This window comes from Danio rerio, chromosome 19 (genome assembly GCF_052040795.2).
Source record: "Danio rerio strain M-AB ecotype USA chromosome 19, GRCz13ab, whole genome shotgun sequence".
Lineage (NCBI taxonomy): Eukaryota > Metazoa > Chordata > Actinopteri > Cypriniformes > Danionidae > Danio > Danio rerio.
In genome coordinates, this window is record NC_141039.2 from 46,701,422 (window position 1) to 46,722,276 (window position 20,855).

The 20,855-nt window shown below is 38.8% G+C and overlaps 2 protein-coding genes across 19 annotated transcripts in view; both read right to left on the minus strand.

The window, feature by feature from the left end:
• ppt1 (palmitoyl-protein thioesterase 1 (ceroid-lipofuscinosis, neuronal 1, infantile)) overlaps positions 1-20,855 on the minus strand; it is an 847,627-nt gene that overhangs the window by 485,710 nt on the left and 341,062 nt on the right. The gene's annotated exons all lie outside the window — the stretch shown is intronic.
• csmd3b (CUB and Sushi multiple domains 3b) overlaps positions 1-20,855 on the minus strand; it is a 1,026,877-nt gene that overhangs the window by 93,861 nt on the left and 912,161 nt on the right. For all 18 annotated transcript variants that reach the window (XR_015517226.2, XR_015517225.2, XM_087296029.2 and 15 more), the window contains 2 exons: positions 9,168-9,350; positions 894-1,070 (listed from right to left, as the gene is read on the minus strand). Coding sequence is in view for 16 of the 18 variants with exons in the window: in XM_087296029.2 (XP_087152155.1) it covers positions 894-1,070; positions 9,168-9,350 (360 nt within the window). In the remaining 2 variants the exon portion in view is untranslated. The remainder of the gene's footprint in view (positions 1-893; positions 1,071-9,167; positions 9,351-20,855) is intronic.

The following is a 20,855-nucleotide window of genomic DNA, read 5'->3' on the forward strand; positions in this document are numbered from 1 at the left end:
GTTCAAAAACACTATAGTATTTTAAGTATTTTAAATTCTAATGTATTTACATTAAACTACTATATATACTTTTGCATCATATAAGTGCACTTGGACACATTTGCAGAACAAATAATAAACAGATTTAAGACCAATTCAACTCTAACAAGAGCACAGCATCAGAATTAATTTTCAGACATGTACTTCAAGCTATTGTCCTGCTTCAGAAATAATTCCTCTACAGTCATCTTTCCATCAAGCAAGTTTCTTGTGTCAGCCCAATGGCGTGGCGACGTTAAAGCAAGAGGTGACAGTGGCTCCCAAAAAAGGTGTTTTCGAGAAGAATTCGCCATTCTTACTATCATATGGATTTACTTTCATCAGCCAGACACCGGCTGCACAGTTCTGTGAATGTCGGGGGCGTCACTTGATGATTGGTAAAATAGCTTGTGTGGTTACTGCGCTACTTGACTAAAATAACAGCTTTGCTACTGAAAAGCTATTTGATTTAGAAAGTAGCGACGCTATCGCCATGCTACTGATAAATGTAGTTAAGCTAGTAGTGTCAATACTTGTAGCAACACTACTGCCCAACACTGTGTCTGTAAGAGCAGCGCGTCAGAGCCGAGCTCATTAATATTCATAACACAAACCATATATGGTCAATCATGGACCTTCTGATTCTATGGGTATTATATGGAGAAATAAAAAAGCTTATAAAACCATTTCTGGAGATTTTTTAAACTTACCGAAGTCATAAACTTACTATGTAGAAATCAGAGAACAATTTAACTTATTGAACCAATGCAGTATATGGCACCTTTAAATATCATTAAGTATCGAATAACCCCTTCAGTTGTGTAAATGCTGTGTATTTGGCTTTTGGTGTTTATGTAATGCAGTATTTGGCTTACAGGTGCAGTTTGGTGCAGTGCCAGACCAGGTACCGTTCGCTTGGCACTGTCTCGTGGTCGAGCCGCTCAGCAGGTATCCATCCATGCATGAGTAGATGACAGAGTGTGAAAAGGTGGTGCCGTCCAGTCGATACACCCGTCCATTACTGGGAGTCCCAGGGTTTCCACACTGCACCGCTGTAGAGTTTTAAAAGAAAAAGCTGTTTATTAAGAGAGCCCACATTTGATCAACTTTCTTGTCATTTAGTAAGCGACCACAGGGTTGCTGTTTCTTTTGTGTGCTTTCTTTTTTTCTTGTTCACAGATGTATTTTATTTTTCCTATTTGCGTATACTGTGACCTGCTGCATTACTTTGTGTCAGTTTGACCCAGAAGCATAAACACTTGTATGTACTGAAGCTAAAAGAAACGTCTCAGCTTTCTGATTATATAATTGCTGTGTTTCTATGGGGTGCAATTATTTATGTGACGCCTGTCAGAAAATGCACTTATAAGACGTATTCATTTTGGGGTCGTTTTTTAGGTGTGAAAGAAATAAATCATTTTATTTAGCAAGCATGCATTAATCAAAAGTGACAGCAAAGACTATTATGTGGACAGAAAAGTTTTATATTTCAAATAAATGCAGTTTTTTTTCCTTTTAAAAAAATGCATCACAAAAATATGAATGATTTTCCTCATCATGATGTTATTTGAGCACCAAATCAGACTTACAACTTGATCGCAATATTTTCTGGTATTTATTGTGATGATGATCTCAGTGACAGTAATTCTGAGACATAAAATGCCCAATATCTTTAAAGACAAGCATAAACTGTACTTTTTTAAAATAAATTTTTAGGGTTTTTTCAGCTTTATTAGATAGGACAGTAGATATGAGACAGGAATAGAAGGGGAGCAGAGAGAGGGGAAAGATTCGGCAAAGGACCTTAAGCTGGGAATCGAACTCGGGTTACCATGAGCACCTCACTCCTTTTTTAAACCAAAAATAAGACGTTGCGAGAACAAATTTTCATATACTGCAATAGCTGTTATTTATACTGGAAACTAGAGGGTACAATTGTGCACAAACTCCACATAAGCATCACAGAAACATTCAAATTAAAGTTAGAAATGTTAAAACAGATTAAAGACAATAACTCTTTTTTTTCTCTATTTTTATATATACATCCTAATATCATATATCATTGTTTATTATTGCATCTTATTGCTTTTTTTGAAAGACCATTTGACACTTAACAATGAAGTAATAGCTATTGCGGATCACTGGAGAACTCTGCCAACAAATGGATTACAAACCACAGCATGCACCGCACACACACACCAGTTCCTAATTTCGCCTAATTGCAAACACTCAGCTGAAGCTGCTCAATGACTCATTACACAGACTATTTCAACACCACATTTGCTCACACACATTGCTGAGTGTTGTTTGTTTGTTTTGTTAGTTAAAAACGAACCTGTAACCTTTTTATTTCCTTGTCCAGCCATGCTCTTAGATCCTTGTGTTTTATGTTTTCTACTCCTAGCCTTGTTTTATCTTACCTTTCTCCTGTTGTTGACCCTTCGCCTGATTTACAATCATTGTAAATAAATCTGCATTTAGATCCGTACCTCCGTGAAAGCCTCCTTCCGTTACATATTGATACTAAAAAATATTTTAAATATATCAAATACAATTATTTAACACTGTAATCTTATGTGGCAGAGAGTACTTTCAAAAACATTTTACACTATTCACTAAATAACACACTAGCAAATGCTGTATATAATAATAATAATAATGCGTTTTTTACTTTTTTATGTGGTTGTACAGTACTTGAACAGATTTCTACAATCAAGATCCCACACACACACACATCACACACACACACACACATATATATATATATATATATATATATATATATATATATATATATATATATATATATATATATATATATATAAATATATATATATATTAGGGGTGTCAAAATTCATTGTTTCTTCGGTGCACCGCGATGCAGACGCGGACAATAAGGTATCGGTTCAGTAATAATCATAACCGGTTATTATGTACTGACGTCATTTATCTCCTATGCGCTCTGTCGTGAGGGAGGTGAGCTCGAGTATTTACAACACTCAGCCAACTCAAGGCCGGTCCGAGGCATAGGCACCATAGGCAAATGCTAAGGGCGCTGTATATCCAGGGGGCGCCAGAAATGAGCGCGGTTCAGTTGGTTTTGTTTTCTAAATTCCTGACACACATTCAGTTATAGACGGCATTAACTCAAAAACCTCTTACCCTAAAAAGATCTAAAGTGTGTTTCCTACAGAAAGACAAAGCTGGTTATGTTTCACAGCTGTCTTTTTATTTTTTTTTGCTCGATATTACGACCACTGCTCCGTTTAAGCCCTCGCAATATTTGTTTAGCCGGAAGAGCTCGCACTGAGAGGAGATCTCAGTTAGGGACCGTCGGACAAGTGCTTCTTTATTTTTTGTTTTTTTCGTTTTTCTGCTCCGCTCAGCGCGAGCTCTCCCTGTTGCGAGGGCTTAAGTGTGTGCGTGTGTGTGCGTTTATTTGTTTCTTTGGTGTTGTCTATGTTTGTGTATGTGTTTGAATGAGAGACAGTGTGGTGCTGTGTGTCTGTGTGTTTATAAAGACAGCTTGTTATAGCCTCCCCCCAAAATATAACACTGTATATGGAAAGCATCGTCAATGCACCGTGATGCACCGAGATATCGAATCGAACCGAATCGAAGGCATGATAATCGTAACCGAACCGAACCGTGAGACCAGTATAGGTTCACACCTCTAATATATATACTGTCTATCCCAAGTGTCTTGCCCAGGCATGTCTTTATCATGTTCCTCAGTCTCAGAAGGCAAACACACGGTCTGTTCATTGATCATCCAGTGCATATTGCTCACAAAATTGTCTAAGTAGGTGGTTCTTGGCAATTACAAGTGGACTAGACCATATGCTGCTGAGTCAAAGGTCTGCCTGCATGAGACTATGTGCTTTTAATTAGTAATACAAACTCTCTCTACTAGAAGCATCCGTAATTGAATTTGATTCAAAAGTAGTCTGTTATCAGTAATACTGCATTGTGGTGAATTAAAATGATTGCTGACTTCTGGTAGCTACTTCTAATGCTTCATGTTACAATGTACCAAATCATCTCAAAGTGACATGTCTTGAACATGACAGTGAGTTCACTACACTCAAATAACAGTGAGTTGCCTAAACTCAAATCTTAATGCATCACAGGGGTCTCCAAACCTGATTTACTGTGCAGTACTGGCTCATGAAAGAGTTACTAACAGGTGGAAGAACACAAAATCTTCTATATGTGATTTGTGTTTGCCTTTTAATGCAATCCATACTGCTCCACTGACGTTTGGAGAGTGCCGTACTCATAATTTCATGCCTGTGTTTTAATTTCTTTAATAAATATGGCTGTCAAGCCAGGATCTTGATGGTTTATTGTGGGTATGTTGTTTACATGAAGAAATCTGTTTTACAAGTTAAACAAAAATTGTAATAAGCAATTATATTTTGAATTTAAATAGTTTTTGTCTTGCGTTTACATTAATTTTACATTTGAATAGCCAAAATTACAAGTTTCAGTCTAAATGTGATTAATTGCGAATTAATTGATTACATTTACATTTAGTCATTTAGCAGACGCTTTTATCTAGAGCGATTTACAAATGAGGACAAGGAAGCAATTTACACAACTATAAGAGCAACAATGAATAAGTGCTATAGGCAAGTTTCAGGTCTGTAAAGTCTAAGAAGGAAAGTATTAGTAGTATTAGTATTTTTTTTTTTGGGTACAGTTGGTGTGATATCCAGAGAGGCAATTGCAGATTAGGAAGTGTAGTGGAGACTAAATAGTTGAGTTTTTAGTCGTTTCTTGAAAGTAGCGAGTGACTCTGCAGTTCTGATGCAGTTAGGGAGTTCATTCCACCAACTGGGCAGATTGAGTGTGAGCGTTAGCGAAAGTGATTTCTTCCCTCTTTGGGATGTAACCACGAGGCGACGTTCATTCACAAAACGCAAGTTTCTGGAGGGCACATAGATCTGCAGAAGTAAGAGCAAATAAGGAGGAGCAAGGCCAGAAGTCACTTTGTAGGCAAACATCAGAGCTTTGAATTTGATGCGAGCAGCAACTGGCAGCCAGTGCAAACGGACTAGCAGCGGAGTGACATGTGCTTGTTTAGGTTCATTGAAGACCACTCGTGCTGATTAATTTTCAAAAAAAGTGTTATTAATTAGTTAATATTTGTAATCGATTGACAGCACAAATAAATACATAGAAATGTTTATACCTAAAAAAAATCTAATTATTAAAAACTTAAACACGTCATAACAGCCTTGTAAAAAGAGTCCATAAAAATCAGTTGTGTGTTATCGAAATGTTTCCCTGCGCCTCGTTGAATCAACACCACAAAGAACTCATGCCCTTCTAAAGGCCAAAGGGCTTCAACCTGCTACTAGCAAAGCCAGATGATGGACAACCGATGGGAAGATAGCGATGGTCTGAAGGAGCGGAGATCATTAGAGAGACGTCTCTGACCATGTAATGACTACGATAAGGGACAGTGACTATAACAGAATGAGGTATTAGTGCCTGTAAGCCTTAAATGAGTGGGGATGAAGTTTAAAGATATGGTTTGACAGGCCTGTAGATCATAGCAGGGCGATGAGACAGAGAAAATGAAAAGAACAAAAAACCCGAAGAGCTCTTTATTGCCGCCGTGATGCTGCTTGAGTGAATTAACCGGCTGAGAAACCTATTAAACCGCCAAGCCAAATGCTTTTTTGGTTGACTGCAATGGAGGAACGCTGGCGTCCTTTCAGCATGGACTCATCTGTCTGCGCGGTTGTTAAAATGACAGCGTTTGCGGTTCCCCTCCATGACAGGGAACTCCTTTTGTCTTGCCATGACCATTGTGATTCCCAAAGGGCTTGTCATGTTTTGCGGCTTGTGGGACGGATTATTGTCCGTCTCCTTCCCCCTCAATTAGTCATTGTTCCCGCATCCCGCCGCCAATTGGCATCTCTCAGGAATGATTTCCGCACAATGGCTCGGGTCATGTGCTGAGGGAGACGCGAGCCCTGGGAGAAACACCATTAGTCAAGTCTCGCAGCAAGAAAACAAGATGGTGCATGGTGTTTCTGAAGAAAACACCGGCTGCTCGCCTCTGGAAGTGGATAGTCATCTTTCATTTGTGCTGTAGACTTTACAGCCTGGGGGAAAGATGTGGGTTTATTACATGGTGTGGGACTCTGACAACTGTACAGCCGTAAGAGGCTCAAATAAAACATCGGGTAACAATGTGGACGGTGATATATTATTTATCAGGTAGTTGATTTTATTGTTTGTCACTGATAAATGGCCACTTTATGGTATAATAAAGACGACGTTTGCTTCTAGGAGTAGAATTCAGTGTCATTATTGAAAGGAACAGGACGGTCTTCTGTGCAGCACTACTGAAATAACAAGGAAAAGCATGTTATAGGGTTTAAAATAGGGTCCATTATTAAATAAGAATAAACGGGGAAGAAGCAATTCACGGTTTTCCATCTTCTGCTTTCAAAATCACCCACAGCCACTCATGAGAAATCATTTTGCCTTCGTTATTATTATAAATCTTCACTATAGCAACCAGAAAGATCAGGGCTTATTTTAAATAGAGAACATTAAATATGTTTAAAAGTAGAAAAGTCATTGGAGATGTGGTTTGCCGTTTTCTCTTTCTGTTTTGAACAGATTTAATATTCAGTGTCAGATGATCAGTCAGAAATCACAATAATGTGCTTATTTGTTGCTTAAGAAACATTTCATCCTTCATTTTCTTTTTGGCTTAGTCCCTTTCTTAATCAGGGGTCGCCACAGCGGAATGAACCGCCAACTTATCCAGCATATGTTTTACCCAGTGTTGGGCAGTAGCCTAGCTTGGCGGTAGAGTCGCTACTTTCTAAATCAAATAGCTTTTCAGTAGCGAAGCTATTTTATTAGTCAAGTAGCGCAGTAGCATTCACAAAGCTACATTTACTAATCGCGGATCAATAAGTTACGGCACCGACATTTACAGAGCTGTGAAGCCGTTGTCCAGCCGATGAAATTAAATCCATGGCTGCGTCCGAAACCGAATACTTCCATACTATATAGCACGCTAAAATCAGTATGTGAGCTGAGTAGTATGTCCGAATTCATAGAATTCAAAAATCAGTAGGTGAGAAGTACCCGGATGACTTACTACTTCCGGCGAGATTCTGGAGTGCGCATCCCATGCACGCTGCGCTATCCCATAATGCCCCGCGAGAGAATTCATGAATTGAAGTGAGGCGACGCAACTGACGCCGGTAGGTCACGTTATGACAAAATAGGGGATGTAGTACGTCCGAACTTACTTTTCTAGCCAAGCTGGGAGTCCAGCCAAAACCAGCTATATCCAGCTTAAACCAGGCTGGTCAAGCTGATTTTAGCTGGATTTGGCTGGTAATTTTCCAGCCTGACCAGCTAAGACCAGGCTGGAAATGGCTGGAAACCAGCCTGGAAATGGCCAAAACCCCTCTAAAACCAGTCTGGTCAACCAGCTAAAACCAGCCAACCAGCCTAGGCTGGTTTAAGCTGGATATTTCAGCAGAGACTGCATTATGTAGTGTAATTTATTAATGAAGAGTTGTAAATATATATACAATATGCATAATGCTTGTCAAAATATTTCCATTTACTATAAATTACTATAGTATTTTAGATGTGTAACACCTGCTTTTATCTAAGTTTTTGTTTTAGCTGTTGTATACTATAATGCGTTTCTGTTTAGTACAGCATATTATTTACAGTAAATAACTAAACTGAACAGTTCTGCCTCATATGTTTCATTGACTGTTTTATTGATCACTAAGATATGATTGACTTGGATTTAAGTTGCTTCGATTTAAAAATAAAAATGGCAAAAAATAGCTTAGATGTAGCTAAGCTACTTTTGCCAAGTAGCTTTTAGCCTAGCTTGCTACATTTTCCAGAGGGTAGCTTTTAGTGTAGTTAAGCTACATTTCAAGTAGAGTAGCTGATAGCTTAGCTCAGTGGTTCTCAAAGTGGGGGTCTAATAATCTACTCATTATTATTAGACCATAAGAATTACCATATTTTATCCATAACCAACTGAAGAGAAAAAAACAGTCGTTTATAGTTACTATAGTAGCTTATTTACTTGTTCTATTGGATTGCGACCCCTGGGGTAAGTACATTATATTAAAGACACAGCAATAGCGTCAGATGCAGCAGATTGATTTTATAACATCAGGTTAAACTTTCTGGCCCATTTACAGCACTGAAATACATAAAAAAAAATAAACAAACGAAGAATAGACTTTGGTCTATTGGTGTGTGTGCGCCATTGCATGCAAGTTTTCTGTATTTATAACCACCTCAGGGGATATTGGGGGTCGCGAGTCACTGGTATTGTTATTTTAGGGGTCGCGTGCTGAAAAGTTTGGGAACCCCTGGCTTAGCTCACTACATTTGTCAAGTAGCTTGCCCAACACAGGTTTTACCCAATTCACCTGTCCTGCATGTCTTTGGACTGTGGGAGAAATTGGAGCACCCGGAGGAAACACATGCGAACGCAGGGAGAACATGCTAAGTCCACACAGAAATGCCAACAGACCAAGACGAGGCTCAAACTAGCGACTTTCTTGCAGTAAGCCGACAGCACTATCTACTGCGCCACTGTGTCACCCCTTAGATACATTTCTTCTTATTAATATTATTATTGCTGAAGATATTTTGAAAACACTTGTGCTTCCTAATATTTTTAGCTGATTTGTGAACACCATTATTTTTTCCAACACTCTTTAAAGGGGCTGTATGCATCTTTTTGACTCTTCTAAAGCATAAAAATACCATAATATGTTTACGAATATTTAAGAAACATGCTTGTTGTTTATCTGAAACACAAGGCTGAAGTCAGATATTCTGCTTTGAAAATGTGTGTTACTTGTCGGAACGGCTGTCTTTGTTTTGGTTCCCTTAACCAGCTCACTACCAAATAGCCTATTATATTTTAGCCACTCTGGTTGCCTTTGTGAAAACAAGCGTATTATGAATTTGTATCAATATTATGAATTTAAACAAAAAAATGTAATGTAGTATTGTTCAACCTAATTCGTTTGTTTAAATTCAGCCCGTATAAATAGTTTGCAGCCAGTAACCTTAAAAAAAAAAAAAAGTAGTAAATCCATTCAACTACTTTTTTTCAGTGTGTTTCTTACGTTTGCAGGAGGGTTGCGTCCCGGACCACGTGCCGTTTGGGAAACACATCCTTTCCACGGAGCCGAAAAGCTCGTATCCCACCGAGCAGCTGAAGTGCACTTTGCTTCGTATCCGAAAGTCACTCTCGTCTCTGCTGCCGTGGGACGGTGTGCCCGGGTCACCACACGTCCCAGAAGAATCACCTACAGGAACAAAAAAAGAGAATAGATCTTGAAAAAGAGGTGAGGGTCACTCCAACTGTGCTGTAGATTTCCATCTCCCCAATGAGCACATGACTTAAAATACTGCATAAAATATGAAACGCCTCATTTCACTGAAGGAGACTACACTAGTTTGAACTCTTTTAGTACAATATCACCATTGACAGAATTTACAGGATGAATACATTTACTTTTACTCACTAAATTTACTACTTAGGATTATGACGATGTCCCCCACTAAAATAAAAAAAAAAGACAAAAACATCAAAATATGTAGGCTAGGCAGTAGGGATGGCTGACGTGAAACTGACGTTTCGACACAGTGTCGAGATCCCGAAGCGCAAGTGTTTTGAAACACTGCACCGAAGCATGATCTGAAACACCCAAGTCACGTGACTAAAGTGTTTCGAAACACCCGGTCACGTGACTAAAGCGATTCAAAGCATCGATCAGTTCAGAAGCGTTTCGAGACCTGCCGAATTTTCATTTGACTGCCAGGGTCAGAAAAAAATGTCTGTCTTATACGGCCTTGTGGATTGTGCCTGTGCACGCTGTTACTGCGCTTCAAATGACTTTTGGGTTCGAATCCCGACTTGTACAAACACTCCAAAATCATGGTTTTATGTATTTTGATCAAAACAATAATTCATATTTTTACAGTACTGTGATGGTTGGGTTTAGGGTTTGGGTAGATGTTAATAAAATACAATAAATGGGAAATTTAATTAATAATGTTGCATGTGGCGTTCACTCCTGCCCTTAATAATTACTTTCAATTGATCTTGTTTGTCTTTTTCCCTTGTCAGTTTTCTATTGGTTAATCTGGTGGCGTCAGGCCTTTAAAACGAACGGAAGCGGACTTCTACGGCCCCTCATTCCTCCACGTCACCACAGTCTTTGACGGCTTTATTGTTGTGTTCTCCTTTATGCTTTCCTTTTGATATTTGTTTGGAGTGGGGAGCTCCAACCTGCTTTAGGTTTGTTTGGTTGTTCTTTAGTCAGCTGTTGGGCTCCCCATCTCTTGTCAATTTGGATTGTTTTGTTGGTTATGTTATTAATAAATAATTTAGCTGGAGCACTTTGGCCGTTGTTTATTATGTTACGTTGTCTTTTGGTCACGAGTCTTATTTAAGTTAGGGACCGTAACAAATAAAATAAATAATTCTTGTTAATCTCTGGCCACAACTGTGTCTGATCTAACAACAACCCTGTTTTATGATCAAAACAAGACAAATTGTTTGTTTGCTTTATTTATAGAGCACATTTTAAAACAACAGATGTTGACCAAAGTGCTTTACAAAACGACCAGCATACAAAATCTATACCTATATATAAAAATTAAGCAAAATATAAAACAGATTCAAATTAATTAATTACAATCAAAGGCAAGAGACAGAAGCTGATTTTTTAGATGAGACTTAAAAGCACCAAGTGAAGAACATGACTGGATCTGTAAAGGCAGACCATTCCACAGTCGGGGGGCTGCAGCAGAAAAAGCCCTGTGACCTCTTGATTTCAACGTGTTTTGGGGACAACTAGCTGAAATGTGTTTTCAGACCTCAATGAAGTGTGCCAGTGAAGAAGCTCAGAAATGTAAGTCGGTGCCAGACCATTCAAACTTTTAAAAACTAGAAGCAATAACTTAAATTGATTTCTAAATTGGACTGGGAGCCAGTGAAGAGATGATAAAACTGGTGAGATACTAGAATTTCTTTTGTCCCAGTTAAAAGCCTAGCAGCTGCATTTTGAACCTGCTGCAGTCGTGCTATTAATGCCTGTGAAACTCCTGAATACAAAGAGTTACAGTAGTCCAGTCTGGACATGATGAAAACATTAATGACAGTTTCCAGCTCTTTAAAAGAAAGAAAAGGCTTCAATTTGGCAATGTTCCTTAATTGATAGAAACCACTTTTGACGACTGAGTTTATTTGCTTGTCAAACTTTAACTCAGTGTCAAAAGTAACTCCAAGATTTTTTACGTGACTGTGGACCTTAGGCTTGATCGAACCTAATTTATTAATTGTAGATTCACAGACACTCGGAGGACCAAACACTACTACTTCAGTTTTTGATTCATTCAAGTGTAAGAAATTACCAGCCAGCCATTCCTTAATCTCAACAAGACAAATGTATTCAAAAAGTGCTTATTCGGATGTCAGACCAATGTTGAAACAAAACGATACAAGAACAAAGCATTACCAACTGGTATTAAAGGATTTCAAAATAGAGTTCATAAAGCAACTGCATATTAGATCTATCAGATAGAAATATCAAAATATGATGCAGAAACGGGTGAAGAAATGCCCCACTTTACCCTATTCTACTGTCAAATGAATAAAAAAGGGAAGACTAGTCATTCTCTCTTGTTTTGCAAGCCTCTCAGGATGTAATCTTGGAGGAGGACAGCTTTTTTTTCTTTCCCGTCATGCACTCAAGGCTTTGCTACAGCTCTCTGGAAATTGATATTCCTGATTGATTCCTGCTGCTTCCATATATCTGAGCTCAGGGCCTGCAGCCTTGCACCTCACCTGAACCTGAGCTCCATTCATCATTTACACACACACACACACACACACACACACACACACACACACACACACACACCCTTATGAATACAGAAAGTGATCGGCTGTGATTGTGTCACGTCATGTAGCAGCTTCACATTCAGCGTCTACAGACAAATCACTTGCTGCTGGAAACCTGGATCCCACACAGTGTTTGAAACCATGACTTATTGCTGGAACTCTGGATATTACAGCTAAATAGTTCGGCTGTGTGTGTTTTAAACTGTAAAACTATCCATAAATTAGCAGTTCTTCTTATTTTGTGATTTGTTTTTATTTTTGTTTACATTTATTTATGTTTTTGAATTGCATTACAGAACTTAGACTTCTCTTCCAACAACTTTCAACCCTAAAAAGGTAGGAAAAAGTGACTTTTATAAACATTTTTAAGTTTAAAGTGATATATTGTAGTGCAGTGATGTCATGTATATACACCATGTCAAGTATATACACAGCAATGTGCAATATATGTGCGTAGCTACTGTATGGCTGTGTCCAAAATCTTATACTTCCATCCTAAAACATACTTTTCTAATGGTCGTGTAGTAAAATCCAATTTAAATGTAGTACTCAAGTAGTGTCCATTCCTTTAGTCTGTAAACCTGTCCTCTGATTTACACTCTTGAACTGAAGGTGGCGGTAATGCAGCCTGAAGCTGGATGCCAACCACCGTAAAAAGAAGAAGCAAAACCATAGACATCTATTATAATGTCTATTTTGTTACCTGGATGCTTAGTATGATGGTTGGGTTTAAGGTTGGGGTGGGTGTAGATAGTAATAACACACATCAGCCACGTTTCCACTATGCGGGGCTTTCTTAGGGTCAGCGGCCGGTCTTTTTCGGCCCGCCGAATACCTTGGGCCAAAGAGTGCCAGCTGGGGCTTCGGAGCAGAGTGAAAGGAAAGGTGGACACTATAATTTTTTGATTGCACATGAGTACATGCACCAAACAAACAAACAAGCAAATAAATAAATAAAAAATAACTAACTAACTAACTAACTAACTAACTAACTAACTAACTAACTAACTAAATAAATAAGGAAAGAAAACATATAGCACTATAGGCTGGGTTCTTTTTGCTTATAATCTCCCTTATTTTTCTCTTTTAAATGTAAGGCTGTTGCATAAAATAATAGTTTTAATTTATAAGTGACTTTCTTTGATGTTTCAATAACGCATAATACCCTGATACCCATGTTTAGAATTCTAAAATGCATGGCGCTGCGTGGCGCGACACTGATTCCGGTGTGCGACCTGCAGGCAAGTTTGTATTTTATTTCCAATAGAAGGCAACGAGCTTGCACTTTCCAGCTGCACCTAGTTAAGATCACAGGAAGCTTCTGTGACCGGGAGAAATGCAAACGGCTGAAGTTTAAGATAGACGCAATGAAAAGTACACATGTTTGCAAACCTACTGTACCAAAACGTACAAACAATAGTTCAGATTACAGCGATCATTTGGTGAATGTTGTTCTTGTGTTGAGCCCAATGAGCCTTACATCTAAAAATAGAGCAAGGGTGTTTCTTCGTTGACATCGCTTTGACTCACATGCTGAAAATGGCGGATGTGAAACAACAAACTGAGGATATAGTGATGCGCGCCTGTCAATCAATATTGGTGGGCGGGGGGACCGCACTCCTACGTCAAGTTGAGGTCGATCTAAAAACCGCTCCAATTGGTCCACCGTTTTTATGTTGTTAAATAAAAATAAAAAAAAGGACTGTGTGTGTGTATATCACCCCAATATGACAGTCTGTACACTATACCTACACACATGTCTGGTCCAAACAGCTGGTCCATGTCTGTCCAAACAGCTTAAAAAGTAGATTTTTCACCATACTGTAGGTGCCCTTTAAACAAAAGTCTTGTCCATAACAGAAATAATGTCCAGTGTAGAATATAAAGTCATGTTGCAGTGGAAACAGAATGAATATTGTGTCTGACTCCATCATGAGCTTGAAGGACTGCATTCATACATCTCTGACATGACTCAAATCACTGATTAATAAAGTCATCTGTAATGGCAAAGAAAGCGTTCCTGCAGGACTCCCAGAGTTCATCATGATTCTTTGGATTCAACTTCAACACCTCCTCCTTCATCTTACCCTAAACTTGCTCAATAATGTTCATTTCTGGTGACTGGGCTGGCCAATCCTGGAGCACCTTGACCTTTTTTTGCTTTCAGGAGCTTTGATGTGGAGGCTAAATTATAATAGGAGCGCTATCCTGCTGGAGAATTTGCCCTCTCCTGTGGTTTGTAATGTAATGGGCAGCACAAATATCTTGACCCCTCAGGCTGTTGATGTTGCCGTCCACTCTGCAGATCTCTCGCATGTCCCCATACTAAACGTAACCAGAAACAATAATTTGTCCTTCACCAAACTAATGTAAGTGAGAATTTTAGAGATTGTGATGCAGTTTAACCCCCTGGGGTCGAAGACCGCGTATACGCGTTCTGACAAGTTTTTACCTCATTGAGCCGAAATGAACCTAAATTACACTTTCAGTTTTGATCATACAGATAAGATCAATACATCAATCTAATCTGTTAGGTGTCTACTTTTAAATGTGTACACTCACAACAAAAACAAATGTGTGTGCTTTTGCAAAACAAGGATAATAAACAGTGTAGGCATTCTGTCTTTTCTCTCTCCGTGAGCTGTTTTTAGAAACGCGTCAGTAAAATGCGCTGAAACTCCGCGAAAACAATACACCCAGACACGAGACACATATCTTTATAAAGCTTGAAGTGTCTACTTTTAAACGCAGCTATGCATGTTGAAAACAAATATTGTTTGATAAAGTAATCAGTATGAAACCAACGCTATGTCTAGCTTCTCAGTCTGAGCTCATTAGAGTTAATGCGACCACGCCCACGAAGCTTTGACATTACAAACAGCCTGCATGAGGAGCGCACAACAGTAGACTGTGTCAGGAAAAACACGTCATTAAAATGAACTGAAACTCAGCAAATACTCGACAAAGAAACATGTGAGATGTGCGATTCATTCAAAAATTTGACTAAAATTTGACTAAAAAATACAAATGGGATCAATGACAAGACTTTTGTCAGGTAGTGTATATATATATATATATATATATATATATATATATATATATATATATATATATATATATATATATATATATATATATATATATATATATGTATATATGTACATACATACACTACCTGACAAAAGTCTTGTATATACATATTTAAATCGTGCACTCTAAAACTTTCCAAAAGTTTCAATATTCTGCTCCCCAAAATGGCTAAACATTGTTAGTTTGTGTCCTGTAAACGTCTCCTAAGGTTTTGAGGGTCATCCTGTATAGTAGTTTCCTCAAAGCTTTTCTTCAGCCACCAGAAAAGTACGACCAGCAGCACCCCAAAGGTAAACACACTTAATATAAAAGTGCCCTCCCGCATCAGGTCAGCCAACATCTATGTCAAAGGGACCGGCCGGCTCCATAAACAAGCAATGATTTATTTAAGAACAGGCAGCTGCATGAAGACAGATCTCCAGATCTAATTCATCAGCGTGTCTGCAGAGTTCAGTAGGCAGGGCTAGTGGCTCGCGGCCCAGGGGACAGATTAAAATGGCTGTTATTAAAGTACTGCAGGCTGTTCCTCTAACTTATTAATACGTCAGTCGGCTGCTCCTGTGGCTCTTGACCCTTGCATGACTGGAAGCCTGCAAACTTTCTTGTAAATTGCATATATGCAGCATATGCAGTTAAAGTCAGAATAATTAGCCCCCCTGTATAGTTTTTCCCCAATTTCTACACATTTCAAAACATAATAGTTTCTAATAACTGATTTATTTTATTTTTGCCATGATGACAGTACATGATATTTTGCTGGATGTTTTTTAAGATACTAGTATTCAGCTTAAAGTGACATTTGAAGGCTTATCTAGGCTAATTAGGCAAGTTAGGGTTATTCGGCAAGTCACTGTATAACGATGGTTTGTGTAAGAGTTGAAATATTGCAAATATTTTGATATCTTTGACAATTCAAAACATGAGCTGAAAACAGAGACTGGTGACTTTACAACCCAGCAAGGGGGAATGCAGGAAAAACCAGTTCCTAATGCATTTGCATCTGAGTATGCTGAAACTCAGCTTCATCCCCCCATCTCACACATATGGTCATTTCAATGTTTGAATGTTCTAGATTAACCAAACTGACTTTAACTATCATGTTTGATATCATTTGAAATGTCTCAGTGCGATTGGTACAATGGTCTCATTCTCTCAGAAATAGGCATAATCAAAACAATAAATATATAACTTCAGGCATCTTTTGAACCACTATGAAGGGTGTGACCTTTCCACTAAGTGTGAATGCCTTTTGTTATTCACACCCCCTTCCTTGAGGGAATTCTTGGATTATTTAAGGTAAGGTCTGAGAAAGGTCCAGCGCGATTCTGCCTACCCAGCCTAGGCTCCACGTTATGTAAAATTTACATGTTATGTAAAAAGTCAGGAATGCATCTTTTAATCTTGGATTTATCTTTGATAATTTGATGTTTTGTATTGATCGTTTATGAATTGACTGATTGAATTTGGCATAATACATTTACCTGACTAATAAATTATCTTTTGAATTATTCAAATAGTCCTCGTGTTATTATCACTGATAAATGTTGTTGTCCATAGCACTACAAGCCACTGTACAGGTTAGTAACGGACTAAAACATGTTAGACGGAGCAGCGTGGCACGCTATTCAATGTTGTTAGAGATCCGACTAGCAAATTGGCATTATTTCATGTATACGTAGACTGCAAAAGGCCAACTATGGGTTTTCTATTTAGAACAAAATATTGTTGAAACTAATTTAAATGTGGATATTTAGGCCTTCATCTACAAACTTATAATCCTGTGTGATTATTATTAAAATACTTTGTCTTGATTAAGTAGATAACAGATCTATGGGGACCACATAAAAATCTCCTAAATTGAGTAAGTAGAGTTCTGCCTTCTTAGGAGAGTGGTTAATCGCCTCTGTTTAATGACCAAGACTGACAAGCTTGTATTAAGAGATTGTATACCCGGCCGGTGCAAGACTCGGGATGCTATAGGAATCTGAGTAAATGACAATAAGGTATAATAACAAACCAAAAGAATATTCAATCATAATCTAAATTAATGTGAACGGAAACAAAATAACCTTCTCAATGTTTTATAATTGGAGTCAGATAAAACGAGGATAAATATATTAATATTCTAAACCACCTCATACTAAAATTGGAGTCAGATATGAGTTAAGTTTAATATAAATCAACATTGTGCACTGGAAAGACTGAACATGCAGTGAACCTTCATCCACCAGTGGATACCGTCATTGGACCAACTGGCTGGACCCTACATTTGTCAAAGACTACAGAATAACAAGACATGTCACTCGTATAGTTTTAAATGGGAAAAAGAGTAACGGTCCATATGGCGAATGAAGCCCCGCCTACTAGTACAGGAGCCAATCATCAATCGTTATAGACTGACGATTCTCCAGGGAAGAAGCTGAGACCAGACGTGTCCTTTTTACAACAGTTTTTGTGTTCAACACACACACTGGAATCTCAGTATATACTTGCTCCACAGACCATGGAGACTCACCATCACGACCAATTTGTGAATTACTTCTGAAGACCAGCACGAACAGACAATCATAATCCAGAGAATGATAATGTGTAATTATTATACATAAATGAGGTTGGTGTCGTGATCTTGTGATCATGCGCATTAGCTCATGTTTAGAAATGAAACTCATGAGACAGATGTTGTTTAAATTTATTGATGATTCCAAATATTTAATGTAATCACAAGCTTGGCAAACAGTTTCGGAGAAGTTGATGTTTCCCCATTCATACCTGAGTATTCTGCCCGAGAGGTGTTTCAAAGATGGCCACAGAGTGAAATGACTTGCCTTAAAAGGACTTTGGGTTTGTTCTGTAGACAATTGAAATCATATATTGCTTAATGGGACTAATAAAATTGACCCTAAAACTACTAAATAAACCAAAAAAGAAACAAAAAAAAAAGAAATGAAATTACATGGAGAGCTACTGAGCATAACAGCGGAAAAGCCCTCCACATGGAGGCAAGCAGTCAGCTGGTAGCAGGAAAATAAACAGAAGCAGTCACACCGCTCCGCCCCATAGTGTTAATCTTAAAGACGAAATGCAGCCATATGTAACTCTGCATACATAATTTGCGCTCTCCACAAATGTATACAGGAGCACGTTTTCACAATGACCCAGTGTTGAGAATATTATGTTCTGTCATCCCGGCAAAGATAAAACAAATCAGAAAGGAGTTCATTCATTCATTCATTTTCTTTTCGGCTTAGTCCCTTTATTAATCTGGGGTCGCCACAGTGGAATGAACCACAAACTTATCTACCATATGGTTCACACAGCGGATTCCCTTCCAGCTGCAACCCATCACTGGGAAACACATACACACTCATTCACACACATATACATACACTACGGACAATACAGCTTTCACAATTCACCTATACCGCATGTCTTTGGACAGTAGAGGAAGCCGGAGGAAACCCACACGAACGCAGGGAGAACATGCAAACTCCACAGAGAAACGCCAAACGACCCAGCCAAGGCTCGAACCAGCGACCATCTTGCTGTGAGGCGACAGCACTACCTACTGCGCCACTGCGTCGCCCCAGAAATGACTTATTTAAACTATTATGTCTAGAAACATGTTTAGAAATCTTCTTTCCATTAAACAGAAATGGGGGGGGGGGGGTATTCAAGAGGGCTAATAATTCAGGCTCCATTGAAGGATCGCAGAGTACATAATCTAGTTAAAACTTCTTAGTCCTCCAGCATGTGCGGGGATGCATTGTGACAGCGATGTGTCATTATCTTGGGGCTCCTCTTATTTGTAAACTCTTTCCAAGAAAACGCAAGGCGGTAATTTCCTGGGAGGTGTACGCGTGTGTGTTTTCCTGTCATGTTTGACGCCGCTCTTTTCCTGCTGGTGGCAGAGGACGACAGGAGGTGTGGGTGTTTTTGGTCTCCCGAGAGTGTGTTCTGTCAGGGAGAAAGTGCTGAGCAAGCATAAACACTTGAAGGGCAGACGGAGGGGACTGCTGTATTCCCCCGTCCCGCTGGAGCTTTTCCACTTATCCGCAATGGCAGATCGCGGGACCAGAAGGGTGTGTGTGTCCATTTGCATGTCACAGATTGATGCACAGCCACTTCTGACGGTAAAAATTGATGTAACACCGCTGACAGGATTACGGCAGATGAAAAACTGACGCAATAGTAAATGTCATCTCTCTGCATCTACACCAGCCCTGAGTGGAAGCGAAGTACAGGGGCTAAAATGGATTATTGATCAGCGGCGTCTTTGGTGGCTTTTAGCAGTCAGGCTTGATTTTTCACTTGAGGTCTGATACACTTTTGTGTATCATTGTGTGTTTCTGAGTGTGCCTCATAGGGGTGAGTGGGTATGACAAACCGCCCGCAGAAACTCTTGTCATACTATATGCACAGGACTCTTAACCTCTTAAACTCCAATGCTATTTTGGAATTTCTGCCTGGATTCTGCCATCCCAAATTTAAAAGCTTCCCAAATCCACATGCAAAAGTGCAAATGCAAAAATTTGGTACCATTTTTAAAGAAAACCCTTTGAATTTTCATAAAACACTATTGAAAGTGTTTAAAATATCTGTATATGTTGTCTGTGTTATAATAAACACCTAAAAAAGAGGCGCTTTTTGTATTTTTTTTTTATAAACTCAAATTTGAAAGTGTACCTTTTAGGTTGTGTGTGGTCTAGCATGCTGTAATTAATTTTGGTGGTTCCTGCACATGTCTGAAATCATAGGAAAAAAGAAAAATGTCTCTACCATAATCTATGCAAAAGTTATTGTGTTCCAACTGGTGAGAGGTGCTATACAAGCCACAGGGATCGATCATTGTTTTCATATTTCACTATTCTTTTGCTTAATCAAACATAATTCACTGTGTTTGGACCACATCAGACATATAAAAGGATTGCTTATGCACATCATCCCAAAAACAGAGGAGAATGGCCCTGAAGCCCACAGCATAAGGTAAGAGATGACAGCTGTCTGTGCTATCTGGGGCTGCTTAGTGATCATAAATGTATTGTTTTCATTTCTGCGCCATTGAAACACAGCGATTTATTAACTGTTTGATATGTGAATATAATTCAGTAAAAAGAATGCTAGAACCGTATGAGTTGGGCATCGCCGTGGTTACCTTGTCACGTGCCCCTGTGGTGGAGTGATGAGGCAGTATTTTTGGTCTCCCACTGATGTCCCTGACCTACTCCTGTATGTATGTTATAATTATTTGATTTAATTTGATGTGGGATTTTTTTTAGGGGGGTGTGTTAGGACTGCGTTGTTTTGTTTGTGTGTTTGATTTTGATCCTAGATTGGGGGCGTGCCTTCAGCGCACCTGATGCTGGTCAGCGCCCTTATTTAAACCCCGGCAGAGAGTTTGTCGGGGCCGCTGTCCATTCACTTGGCAGTTGGCCAGAGCCGCGCTCCTATTTGGGCATTATACTCTGTTTCGCATCCATACACTATCACTGACAACATTTATCGCATCCATACGCTTGCATTTCACACTGATTGAACATACTGATAATGATATTTTGATTATATAATTTAAATTGAGTTAAATAAATCTTCTTTTGCATTATACTTCTCCTTGTCGTCTCCCTTATTATGTTACATCCCTGAGCCAGGTGTAACAACCGGCAAGAGCTTTCATTTGAGCTATAACTTGTACATGTGTCATATATGAACCATATGACATACATGAAAATGAACCAATGTTCAATACCCAGCTCAGGTATCCAAAATACTGTGTATTTAAGTGTAAATAACTTCTGTACAGTAAAATAAAAACCAA